At 38.0% G+C, this 14,378-nt stretch overlaps 1 protein-coding gene across 1 annotated transcript; it reads left to right on the plus strand.

Annotated features, from left to right (window-relative positions):
• Positions 1 to 10,876: 10,876 nt before the first annotated feature.
• LOC149007519 (protein FAR1-RELATED SEQUENCE 5-like) lies at positions 10,877 to 11,977 on the plus strand. The gene is made up of 3 exons (XM_089167086.1): positions 10,877 to 11,344; positions 11,472 to 11,526; positions 11,613 to 11,977. Exons 1-3 carry the CDS (start codon positions 10,877 to 10,879, stop codon positions 11,975 to 11,977), a joined length of 888 nt encoding a protein of 295 aa, XP_089023212.1.
• Positions 11,978 to 14,378: the final 2,401 nt, after the last annotated feature.

Consider the following 14,378-nt stretch of genomic DNA (forward strand, 5'->3'; position numbering starts at 1 on the left):
GATGGAGGAGAGGATATCGGTCCCGATAGTGATGATCAGGCCGGAGATGATACAGATATGCGCGAGGCTGAGCCTGTGCATCACGAGTTTCCTTCATCACACTTCGAGGCAGGCGGCCCTTCACATGCGGTTCCGGAGACTTCAGATCTTGGTGCACAGATGAGATCGATGACTTCCATGCTAGAGAGGATGGAGGTCGGACAGAGCAGATGTACGAGAGGATGGAGTCACGACAGGATAGGATAGAGCATCGGGTGACTCAGCTAGCGAGAGGAGTTCAGAGCATACAGAGATCAGAGTAGATCACCTAGATAGACTGTACTTTAGGATTTTCCATTTATGCATTTCAGATGTAATCATTGTAAAAACTTTTGAAATTAATGAAGTTCATTTTGTTTCTCTTTAATTATTGTATGTTATGCACTTTTCTTTTCCTTGCATTAGTGTCATTTGTTCAAGTATAATTATGGAATGTTATTCGAAAATGTTCTGTTATACCTCAAAGGTCAAGTTTCTAATTCAGTGTTCTATTATTCACTTCTAAGAGTAGAAGAGCCATTTCAGATCAATGACTCAGGAATGTTCAGTTATTGTCTTTTGTGGTTAGGATCTCCTCGAACCTTGGGCTCCGATACCAATCAGTCACGCCCTCCCGGCCGGTACCCTATCCGGCATACCCGAGAGTGTGATCCACAGCCCGAAGATCAGGTATCGAGTGATCAACCTCCCACATAAACAATAACATAATCATGAACAATCATAACAAGAGTGCGGAAGATAAATCATGGATCCAATAATGAAAGATTGAATCATAAACGAATCAGAATAATAGATATAATCGTAGTATCAAACAGATAAGTAAAGTGAAGCAAAAATCCCACTTTACATCCAGCGGAAAAGTAGCTCTAAAGAATAAACTAGACAAAATCTAATCCCAGTAGCAAGTACATTGGGTAACTAAATTATTCTCCACTTTATAGACGACATCCTTGTAGGTATAGATCTCATAAATAGCACAAGGACGCTTCCACTCAATGGTCGAACTAAGCATCGTACGGAGCATAACCACTCGCGGGATCTTCAGAGTAATTGTGGTAACCGCAATCACCTTCCTGGAGATATGTCTCTTCGCCTTGCGCTTCCTCATAGGGACCGTCATAGTACTCGAGACTGCAGGATAGTCTAACAACATTGTACAATAAAGGAATGAGTTTCAAAGAAACTTAGTAAGGCAGTTAAAATCCATAATAACATAAATGGCAGGATTCCAGAACAAACATAAATGCAATATGATATGAGACAAACAATGAATGAATGAATCTAACTCTATGTATGCTGGTCTCTATTGGCAGACATGCTTTAAGTCATAGCACCGTACTTCTTTAGGAAAGTCCACTCACATCCTCAACCATTTAAGATATCTTGGATTCTCTCACGGATCATTTCACCGGTCTTGAGCAGCCGATTGGTAATGGGTCCTTCATCCCTCGGGACAAACCTTGGCGGGGGGTTAAGTCAACACACTCTCTCACAACCATTTGGTATAAGTACTGGCGCATGTCGGGGTAAAACCTAGCCAAATGCAAGTCTTCTACTTAGTTACATCAAGTCGATCCAGATACTTCCATTCCTCGTCCCCGACGATCCTTTCCGGTATCCTTCACACTAGAGTCAGGCGTATCCTATGGCACCGACCAACTCGGACTACGGACTCATCAACCCTATTGATCATCCACATATGGTAAACGGGAAGCTCTCACGTCCTCTCACGGGTTGGTTACCGGTCTTAAGCGCCCGTGAGCCCAAGTCTAACCATATGCAACCCTACCAATAAATGGCCCCCACAATGTGATTCCTGTCCTCTCACGGGTTGGTTACCGGTCTTGAGCGCCCATGAATCCCCATTGCTACCACGGGTCGTTCGGTCTCAATACCCCTCCGATTAGGGTCCGACATAACAGGACATCCTAGCCAAACACTACTAGACAAATCCTAGATATGTCATCCAACAGTTTAGGAAGGTGTCCAGAGGGCATCTCCGGAAACATCCCATAATATTCCCGTAGTAGTCCAAGGACAGAAGTGTCGAAAGGACACCTCTCCTTTCCAAACCATACGTAAGCATACACATGCATCAATTCATATCATCACATATATGGTAACTTCATATATGGAAAGAAATCAGTATTACAATCACTTGTATAACATTGGTAAGTAAATCATACATGAATCAATTCAACATGAATAAGTAATGCTACTGTAATCAAAGTTATGCAACAGTAGTATATCATTGTAAGAATCTAATTTAGGAAACATATTAATGATATTCAAATATAGAAACTAGATTCATGCTATCTATGTAATTAAGGAAATAACCATCCTTACCTTTTATAACTCGCAAAGAATCCTAAGAAATCAAGTAAGATCTTGGCAAACTTGAGAAGAAGGTCCTAAACAAGTATATACAACATATTAGGAAAGATCCCTAACAGAAAATATATCAAAACATCCGAAAGCAGACCAATTCGGAGTTGCTTTGTACTCATTGGTCGAGTGGATTGGTCGAGTGGTCCAGCGACCAATCAGTCGACCAATGCAGACAGTAGCCTATAAAATCAGAGTTTTAAGATATGAAATCCGAATTTGGTGGTTCAAAAGGGTACTAATCAAGGGGTAGACTACATCAGTAGTATTCTAGCATATAGGGGACCTCAAAACACTAATCAAATCAAGGTATCAAGATCCAAATTAGGAAACAAAAAGTTACCATAATTAACTCAAACATGGATCTTGATGAATTTGAAATAGAAAACAAGGACAAGAACTATAGGAGGATGGATCATTGCTTTCGGTAATGAAAACATGAAAACATGCATAGGTCTTCATGGAATAAGGCTTAGAAGCATAAATCTAAATAAGGAAATAAAACCTACCATATATGTAACTATCATGCATCATGAAGAACACATAGTAAGGTAGAAGAGAACAACTAGAATTCTATGGATTATGGATCATGGAAAGGAAACACAACCATTAACCCCTAACATGATCAATGAAAGAAGATCCAAAGAGATCAGAATTCAGATTAGGAGATTAACAGAGATTAAATCATGGTTTGATCATGAATCCTTCAAAAGCTTGCAATGATCATGGTTAAGATCATTGTTCTAGCCTTAAATCCTTAGGATGATCATGAGAACATGTTCAGAGATGTTTGCAACAGAGGATGCAGTATCTCTTCTACTGTCTCAACTCAAAAAGGAAAGAAAAACAAAGATGGAGGAGAAGAAGAGAGAGTAGACATACCTTTTGATGCAAAAAGAAGAGTTCCGACGAAGATCCGTCAAGAAAACACCAAGGATGCAAGAGAGATGACTTGCAGAGGTCTTTGGTTCGTTCCAGAGGGTTTGGAGGCAGCAAATACGAAGTGGACTCGAGGTTGGGCTTAAATAGAGCAAGAATCAACCTAATTGCCAAAGACAGCACTCATTGGTCGAGTGGATTGGTCGACTGGCCCAGTCGACCAATCAGTCGACCAATGCTGACAGCAAGGCCAAAACAGGGAATTGAAGGTCCAGATCAAATCCAAACCTAAAGGGGTTTTGCACACAAGTCAAGTGACTTACCTAATAGGTAGAAATGCCTTCAAACCAAGATAGAGAGCACTCCAAGTCCATCAACTAATTAGATCTTCATCAGGATTCAGTTTCCATAAATAGAACCTCATCATCAACTTTCATGGATTCAAAGCCAGACACCAAGTCCTCTACTGGGATGGCCCAAAGCTGACTTCGTACTTTACTTCGGGTCATCGGACCTACAAACAACAAGGTTTCCGGGTCAAGGTTAGGGCTAGGTTTCACAGATATAGCCTTCTACTCATGAGTTGTTTGACTACTGTATGGTTGAGCGTTAGATGCTATCAACTTGATAATCTTATGTTTTTTTAGTTGCTAAGGGTTTTCACTTACCATTTGTTACATCCACCCAACCGGTACCCTACCTGGCATACCCGAGTATGTGATCCACTGCCTTGAAGATCCAGTATCGAAGAAACCAACCTTTCACAATTATAATAACATAATCATGAACAAGACATAATCAATGTAGCATTACATAAATAAAGAGATCAATATAAGATGAAGAGTATAACAATATCATCAGAGTGTGGAAAGAATGATACCCATAAAATAATCAAATGGAATAGTCACATGTAGAGTGTGCGGAAAATCACTCCACATAACACAGTGGAATGTAGCTCGAAACTGAAAGAAAAGATTACAACTGGTTCCCAAAATGTAAGGAAAGAAATAAGTAAATCAAACTAAACTAAGGTCTCTTATAACTTATAAATACAACTTCTAAAAGTATAAGTCTCATAATCCAAATAGCTAGTAACTAGCACATGAGTGCGACTAATCCTGACGCGATACGTCTTCACCCATGAGTTCTTCACTTTCGTAGTAACCATAACCACTAGCTTGGGAATAGTATGCGTCATCGACTTGTGCTTCATAGTACTGGCCTTCATAGTCGTCAATACCTGCAGGATAGTCTAACAAAGATATTTGCAAAAAGGAGTGAGTTCAAAAGAACTCAGCAAGGCAAGTTATTACATAGCAACACAAATAACATGATAGCAGAACATAGTAAATGCAATATAATATGAAACAGACTATGCATATGTATGAATCTAACTCTATGTATGCTGGTCTCTATTGGCAGACATGCTTTAAGTCATAGCACCATACTTCTTTGGGTAGGTCTCAAATCACTCTCCCTTAAGCATCTCGGTATCTTGGGTTCTCCATTCGTAATTGGGTCATGCATCCCTCTCAGACATTCCTTGGCTAGGGTTTAGGTCACCTCTCTTTGACATCACCATTGGTCTAAGTATTGGCGCATGTCAAGGTAAAACCTAGCCAAATGCAAGTCATCTACTTGGTTATATCAAGTCGATACTTCCATTCCTCCCCTATTGGGATCCTTTCCAAAGATCTTTCTCACTAGAGTCAGCATATCCTATGGTTACAACCAACTCAGATTATCAACTCATCAAACCTATTGGTCATCCACAAATAATAAATGGGAAGCTCTCATGTCCTCTCACGGATTGCACACCAGTCTTGAGCGCCCATGAGCCCAAGTCTACTACTTGCGACCCTACCAATGCATGGCCCCCATAATGTGATCCATGTTCTCTCACGGGTTGGTTACCAGTCTTGAGTGCCCACAAACCCACATTGCTACCACGGGTTATTCGGTTCAATACCCTTCCTAATCGGGTTTGATATAATAGGGACATCCTAGCCAAACACTGCTAAACAAGCCCTAGGTATGACAAACAATAATTCTAGAAAGAGTCAAAGGGCACCATAAAAAATGTCACATACCACTTCCACTGATGTCCAAGGACAAAAACGTCAAAAGGATATTCCCCAATCCCAAATCATACCTAATCAATCACATTCCCAATTCAGTCATAACATACACAACTGATATTCCAACATATAAAAAGATATCATATAGACACGATCAATTGAATATGTAAATTACAAGAATAATGTCTATACATGATCAAAGTAATAAGAAGAATATATGAATAAGGTCCTACTGTACTTGAAGTACTTACATCAGTAATATCATATTAAGAAAATAGAAGAACAACAGAGAATCTATGAAATTCCCAAATTAGAAACTAAGATTCACGCAATCTATGTTAATATGGAAACAACTATCTTCACCTTAATTAGATTCGAAGAAAATCCGAAGGAACAAGAGATCAAGTCCAAAGTTAGCAAATAAACTCTAAACAAGCATAGATACATCATTAGGAAAAGCCCTAGAAGACTGGAGGTCAAAGGGATCAAATCAGATGAAGAAAACCAAAGTTGTTCTACCTGGTAGCCTGTCCGGCAGCTTGGTCCAGTCGACCATGCAGTCGACTAGGTGAACAGTGTTCGTAGCAAACTTGAGAATTTTGATCCGAAACTCATCTTTCAGGATTCAAAACACTCTGAAATTTCAAAGGAACATTGGGACCTGTAATCTAAGACTAACTAGCATAGATTAGACACCAAACAATGATCAAAATCATGACTTTCTAATTTGAAAACATGACTTTCTAATTTGATCAAAAACATGGTTTTCAATGAAAACCACCATGGATTCAAAAGACAAACTAGAGAGATCAAGGAACCACTCTAGATGAATATCAACAGTAGATTAGAGATGAATACTAACATGCTAGAGAATTCAAAACAATAAGATTAAATCATGCTTTAGAGATCATGGCATCATTGGAATGAATGGAGATTCATTCTCAACTTTAAAGATTGTAGAAGAGGTGTTTGTAAGGTTGCAATACCTTCTTCATAATCACAACAATAGGATTAGATCAATACAAGAGTAAATCAAAAGAAGGTTAAGAGGTTACTATCTTTGAAGATGAACAAGAGATGAAGAACTTGAGATCTTGCAAGAGTCCTTCAACAATACCAAGGAGAGGCTTTGAGAGAGGCTTCTCACGTTCTCTAGAGGTTTTAGAAACAAAAGAAGCTAAGAAACACAAAGTCCTATTAAATAGAGCATCAAAACCCTAATAAGAGGATTTTACACTAATTCTGTCAGCAGTTGGTCGATTAGCTGATCGACTGGCCAGTCAACCAAGCATTGACAACAAGGCCAAATAGGGAATTCAAGGCCTAAACCTCCTCAAATTCAAGTGGACTTCTCCCAACTCAACAAATGACTTACCTAGCATAGAGGAATGCCTTCAAACCATGTCCAACTACGCTTTAGGTCCATCAACTAAGCTCTCATTCATCAAGGTGTAGTTTCTTTTCAAACACTGCCAAAGTTTCCAAGTATGGAGCACCATCATCAATCTCCATGGGTTCTGGGTCAAACACCATGTCTTCCATTGAGATGACCCATAGTTGCCTTCTTCGGGTCTTCGGACCTACAAACAACAGGGTTTCCAGGTTAAGGTTAGGGGTTGGATTTCACACCATTGCTTCAACTTCTTTGTCTCTTCAATAGGAGGGTCTACCTAGATGGTTGTTGCAGTAGTTGTTGACAACAAAATTCTTATGCGAAGCATAGTTTAGATTGGTTAATGACATGGAGCAAATTTTATGTGAAGGCTAGCGTTGTTTGTCAGATGTTTTTTGTAAGGGTTGTAGTTACCTTAGGAGGTTGATGGGATCACAGATTTGATGGCCTCTACTGGCTTCTAAGGCAATGATTCTAGTAGTTGCTAGCCCATATTAGTGGCGTAGTCTCGCCAGAGTGTCACCAGCTTTGGTTCTGAGCTATTGAATAAAGAGTGTTAGGATTTTGTTGTCAGTTGTTTGGCAAGGGCGGGGGGAAGTTAGTGATATTTAGCCCATGTTGTAAGTTGTAATGTTGTTGAACTGGTAGTTGGTTGTTGGTTGTGCATACCTTGAGCTCGCAAGCTAGATTTCCCTTTTGTATTTGCTGGTTGGAGCTCCTTTTGTTTTGATTGGGACTTTTTGGGGTTTTGCTTCAGCGTTGCGCATTTAATGCGCAACGTTGAGCTGCGAACGGCTCAGATTGAGCCAACAAAGAAAAATAAATTTCAGCCATTGATTTACAACGTGTGAGGTTTTTTGGTTTTAAGTGAAATAATCGGTTCATTGGGTCGGCTCATGCGGCTCATTTGGTTCGGCTCAAAAACAAACCAGTTCAAAGAAGCAATTTGAAAATGTAAAAATCGAGGGAAACTAATCGTCTTCTTCATTTCCCTGCGAACGAAACCTAAGAAAGAGAGAGAGAGTCTGCTAAAGATCGTGAGTCTTCCAACGACGAGCTCAACATTCCTAAAATCTAGGGAAACTTACCCTCTTCATTATTCTCGCTTGAGACTAACTTGGAGGAGAGAGATAGCGTGCAGATTTGTGAGAGAGATCCTGCAACAGATTTCTAAGAGACAAACAGCCTGCGAACAAGCAAAATCAAGGGGTAAGTTTGAGGCATCTAAACCTGCCCTTCATTGGATGGAAAATGATGTTCTAGAATAGGAATAGGAAAGTCATTACAAATCCTGCCCTCGATTACAGTTAGCTAGTAAGTATCAATCTCTATTTTCCTTTTCACCAATACCAGTGGATATTCGTCCTTACTTTTGTGTGACTCACATTTCTTGTCTTGATTCACTGTGCGCATCCAACAGTTTGCAAAGTAATTGTAGAAGGTTTGAAATATATGTATGGTTTTGATTGATGTTTTTAGCGGTCATGCCTCAGACTAAAGAGAGAGATGTCTATTGTCACAACCAATAATTTTTCCGAAAGAATCTGATTTGATGAACATGATGTCTTCACTCTTTTATAGGCATTGATGTATCTTAAGAGTTAACAGAAGAAACCCCTACCTTTGATCATATTGGAAAAGTTGGAGAGGAAGCAAAAGATTGTGTAAGTGCTTTCTAGTAAATATGATGGTCAGTCCCTTATGACAAGGTTAATAAAAACTTAGACAGAGGCAATTTTTTACAATCCTAGCCCCCACCCCTCTAAACAACCCAACCACCCCGGGAAAAAAAATTAAAAATAAGGAAAAAAAAAAAAAAAAACCTAGATAAATACAAAATAGTGGTGTAGCCTCTCTTGAATTTGTGAGGTTAGTAAAGGACCAAACATGTTTCCTAACTAAAGGAACTGTGTAGGAAATACAATCCTTTACTCATAGTGTTCCAGGAGCATGATGACCGTGGGGTCACATCCATTTAGAAGATAACAATCTAGAATGGTTACCAATCAGCCCTACTAGAGCCACTACCTAGATTCATGGATTCGGGTCATTAGATGACTTATCATACTAAAAAATAGCTAGATCTAGAAAGCATCAGTTGTGTATACTAACATTGTTTATACTACTCTTTTAGAACATTTTTCATTCTTATGGTTGGTGATTGTAGTACAAAATATGGTCCCTCTTTTCTTCTTACTTTTATTGAACATGGTGTCTGGGCCATAATTTTGGATCCTGCCAAGCAGAATGGTGAGATGGGGTTTTATTTGGCTTCCCATTGCCTAAATCAGAGGACACCAAACTTGGTTTTAATTGTTCATAGTTTAAATCCCCCCACCCGAATGATGAATTGTGCTAACCACTAATTTTCTTGTTAATAATTTTGCTTTGTTCCTCTCTTAACAAACCAAGGGTATAAAAGCATCTTTTAACTCTTTTCTTTCCTTTGTTTACTAGCTATTTACTTTGACAATGTTGCATTACATGCTAGAAGGGAAAAATGAAGAAGGGAGGAAACACATCATAGAGGAATAAGAAGGATCCATAACCTTTCTTTACTCTTATTAAGAGATGTTGGGATTCTGTTGAAGCAATTGCTAGGTCCAATATGGTAGCTGTAAACTGATATGGTCAGTCCTTTTAAATATATAAATATCAACTATAGAGTCATATCTGAATCTGTATGACTTCAAAACATTGGTTTGCTTGTGAAGAGACCCCCCCCCCCGGGCAACGGTTTCTCCTTCTTCAGTTAAAAAGAGTGTCTTTGGAATGTTAACTAGCTAGAAGACATAGTTATCAAGGCAGCAAGGCAACCACAGTATTGGAGACTGTCTGAAAAACCAATGCAATACCAACAAGGTGGCAATGCACAAGAAGTCTTGGCTGCATCATGATAACTTTGCTAGTCTTGCTAGAAGAACATGGTCTTTGTCACGGTATCAACTATTGAACTAAGAAACCAGCACTAAGAAGTTAAAAGGAGAGACAAGAGAATTAACTAGATTAGAGAAGAGGAGTCATGGACGGAATAAATTGGCTAGCCAAGACCCCAATCAATACCATGTAGCCACTTAAGATGCAAAAGGACACAAAATTATGCTGAACTGTAGAGAATTATGCATAACGAATTATGAATATCCAATATACCCCTAGTTTGATTTTAGCACTGAACAGTCTCCATTGTCTAAGATGGGATGGTATGAATATGTTTCATTCTAAGATGGGATGGTATGAATATGTTTCATTTTGTTGTGTGCTTTCAGTTGCTACTATTACTACTTTTTTGATGATGACATCTTGTTTTGGATGTCTACAGTTCTTTTCAATGCCTTTTACTTAATCCATAGGTTCAATGGTGCTTTTTGGGTCATTTCGTTTGAAGTGGCTCAACTTGGAATGAGTTTAAATATCATAACATTCTTTCTCCCCCTAAAAAGGGGGGGATTTAATGCTCTAGATCCCTATTGATTGTCTCAGGACAGTGAGTGAACTGTGAAGTAGTTTGTTGGAGGTTAACAGATCCCTTCAAGCAGCTCACTCACTCGACGTATTAGAACATGCTTCCAATAACTTTGGTATCTGTTTTACTTAATTAACAAGTAGCCTTGCATTCTTTTTTTCTACACTTCTCTATTTTCTGCTGAATATGATGTTACTGCAGCTCTATTTCTAGGAGTTACATAATTTCTGCTATTACATAAACTCTACTATAGCTATAGCTCTGTTTCTGAATATAGTTTCTTCTGCTATTAATGATCAGGTTTTATGGGCCTTGAGCTTTTATATTTTAGTTTATTGATGCAATAGACCTCTTTTGCTCATGTAGGAAATATTTTTAGCTGAAGTTAATTCTAGTTGGCCACCTAACATGTTGTAAATGGTTAAGGAAAGATATACATTTTACAGTTTCATTTATTCCATCAATATTTTTTTTTTTTAACACCTTTAATTTTCATTGTGTTGTTCTATTTGTTGATGGAAGAATGAAATTTTATTAGATACACCGAATTGTAATAAAATGTTTGAATTTTAGATATGTTTCCTCACATTTTATTGTGTTTATAATTGTATCTCAGTGGTTTTTGGCTAGTTTATTGCAATGGCTAGTTGTCTTGAGCCCCGAATTGGCATGAGATTTACATCAGAAGAAGAAGCCTATACTTTTTATAACCAATATGGGCGTAATATTGGATTTAGTATAAGAAGAGCCTATTGCCATAAGAGCACAGAAGATTCAATTGTTATTGTGCAAAGGACTTATTTTTGTAGTAAACAAGGAAAACGGAAGGAATCAGATAAAGTGAGAACAAGACATCGTGCAGAGACTAGAACTGGCTGTGGTGCAAAAATGAGCATATCATTACAGGCAAATGGACAGTATGAATGTAAAGACTTTGTTGAAGAACACAACCATCTTCTTCACACATCAAATACCGCACATTTTGTGCGGTCTCAGCGTGCAATATCTACTACCCAAGTTACTGAGATAGATTTAGTTGAGAGAACTGGACTGGGGACCAAATTAACATTTGATTTATTGGGTTTTCAAGCAGGAGGGAATGAAAATGTTGGCTTCACCAAGAAAGATCTACAGAATTATCTCAATACCAAACGGCAACGTGATTTAGCTTTTGGGGAGGCTGGGAGTTTGATACTTTATTTAGATAAACTCTACTTTTGTGTACTGTTTACAGATGGACAATGAGGATAAGATAACAAATATATTCTGGGCTGATTATGGGATGCAGTGTGATTATGATTTGTTCGGTGATGTGGTAGTTTTGACACTACTTTCTGCACAAATAGGGAATATAGGCCCTTGGGTGTATTTGTAGGCTTCAACCATCATAGGAATGCAGTTATTTTTGGTGCTGCTTTGCTTTATGATGAAACTGTTGAATCATTTAAGTGGTTATTTGAGACTTTTTTTAGAAGTAATGGTCAGAAGAAGCCGAAGATCCTATTCACTGATCAGGATGCTGCAATGGCAAGGGCAATATCAGATGTTTCACCTAGTACCCATCATGCATTGTGTTGTTGGCATCTTTTGCAAAATGCAAAGAAACACCTCGGGTATATGATGCATGAAGACTCATTATTCAGCAACTGTTTGAAAAAATGCATTTGGGAGTACACTGAAGTTGATGAATTTGAAAATGCATGGAAGAATTTGAGAGACAATCCTCGGCTTCCAGGTTGACTTAATAGCTCGGTTGTGTCCTGCATGCTAACGTTTGTGCCAAACCCTCTTGGGTGGTTCCATAAGATAGGTGTCTTGAAAGAAGTGGGCTGTTGGTCTCGATAAGACATATAAATTTAAAGACGAATGGGCATGTTGTTACATCATGGACATTTCATAATCAGGTGTGAGGAGCACACAACTTTTTTGGTTTCTATTGCCCTCTGTTTATAGCTTTATCAAAGCCCTGCGGATCTCTAAAATGTTTGAAGTCCATTAGGTTGAATGTTTATGTCTTCCTTTTCATCTCCTATATGATCCTTTTCTATGGAACTTTTACTGTGTATTTTCAACATCTTGTAGATGCAAAACAATGGTGGTGGGGTTTCTTTTTTTTTGACAATGCAACTAACATTACAAGAGTTTGGTTTTTTTTGATGCCAATTGAAAAGTACATATCGATACTTGGAATGTTCCCTTGTTTTCTCTTTTCTTGCGGGATTGTTTTGTTTGTTTTCCCTAATTCACTTAGGATAGTTGTATTTAAAAAGTCTTTAATAATATAGCTATAGGGTTAATTGGGATTTTTAAATAAATACAATATGCCATATCATCATTTAACGGTGTTTAACAGGGGATGTATTACAAGCAAAGTTGAGGGTTGAATTGTATTTCAAAGTACATGGGGTAATTAGCCATGTTATCATATCCAGGACAATAGTAATTATCCCTTTAAATTATCATTATGTGATCTTGGAAGAAAGTGAGTGTGAACATAAGATTGGAAAGGAACACAAAGTGTTGCATAATCCAGCTAAGGGGAGTATGACATGTAGTTGTAGACTATTTGAGAGAGAAGGCATCCTTTGTAGTCATGCCTTGAAAGTCTTAGGTTACTTACAAATAAAGTTCATTCCTAAAAGATATATTTTGATGAGATGGATGAAGGGGATAAGAATATTGTCCCTAAATGACAGGAGAGAAATGGAAGGTATTGAAGTAAATGACAAACTAAGTCACTTACAGTGGTATAGGATGATGGTTTCCAGATATTTGAAACTTCTTAATGAAGCCTGTAATACAGAGGTTGGATTTAAGATACTCGATAGGCATACTAATGGGATACATCAGGAGCTTGAAGATGAATTTGGTGTAAACCATGTTGACCATGTTTCAACAGAATCTGCTAAAACATATACACAACTATAGCTTAAAAAGAAAGAATCTCAAAAAGGTGGATCAAAGAGAAAGAAGCCCTGGTATGAAAAAGGCAGAAACAAAAATAGAAGAAAAAGCCAGTGGAAGGACAGATCTCCATCGACGTACCATCATCCAGAATACCATCTTCAGTGACCACATTGGGTTTGCATGGTGGATATTTCTTGTAACTGTTACAGATATAATATATATACAAAAATTCATTTAAAATTACTGTTAAAAAATATTTTTTTTCTTTTAAATTACCATAATGTTGTTTATATGTGTTGTTGGATTATACGACAAATAGGTACCTCACAGGGTTCAACAGTGTCTAGCACAGGTGATCAACTATATCCATCTCAAGGTTCTACTCAGGTAAACGTTTATATACACTCTTTGTTATATGGTTTCCTAGTTTACATAACTAAATTAAGGTTCCTTAAGAGTTTACATACCTGACTGGAGTGGTGTTCCCAGACATGCTTTTCAGGCAGAATTGCCAGCCATGCATGCTTTATACCCTCCCTTTAAATCATGTCAATGTTTGGATTTTGCCTAAAGTGTAGTTTCAAGCTTCATACCCTCCCTTTAAATCATGTCAGTTTTTGGGCATTATTATCATATGCTTAAAAGAGTTGAAAGAAATTTTATTATTGAACATGATGATGCAGCCACCCAAGGGATTTGCATTTCAAGGTTCTTAAAATTAGGATCTTGGGTGGTTGTTTGGAGTTTTTCATCCTAAATTTTATTATGATATTGTAAAGCATGGCTGGACTATGACTCTTTACTAGTCCAGTCTTTGTTTGAACACTTAATTTAGAAGTTCATTATCTCTAAGATTCGAATCACAGCTACGGATGGAATGGGTTTCCTTTACCATTTGGTTTATTTTCTTTTTTAGTGGAGTATGTTTATGATTCTTTTTAGCCTAGCTAACTGGAGTGGTGTTCCCAGTCATATCTCGGTTTTGTTTCTTAGTTTACATACCGCCCAACTTCCCTTGTGAGGCTTATATATCTAATTCTTTTAGATTTATATGTTATTTAGGGGCCTGAGTTATATGCACAGTGTTCCTGGAGTTTGCCACAAGGACCTGAAACCTCAAAATCCTCTGGTATGTTCTTTCCAACAATGCTATAGTCCATTGTTTTGTAAAGCATATTTTCTTTTTGTCATTTTTATGCTTCAACTTTGTACCCTAGTTTAGGTGTATGATTCA

Source organism: Hakea prostrata, chromosome 8 (assembly GCF_041222555.1).
Source record: "Hakea prostrata isolate BN-2017 chromosome 8, UWA_Hpros_2, whole genome shotgun sequence".
NCBI classification, from domain to species: domain Eukaryota; kingdom Viridiplantae; phylum Streptophyta; class Magnoliopsida; order Proteales; family Proteaceae; genus Hakea; species Hakea prostrata.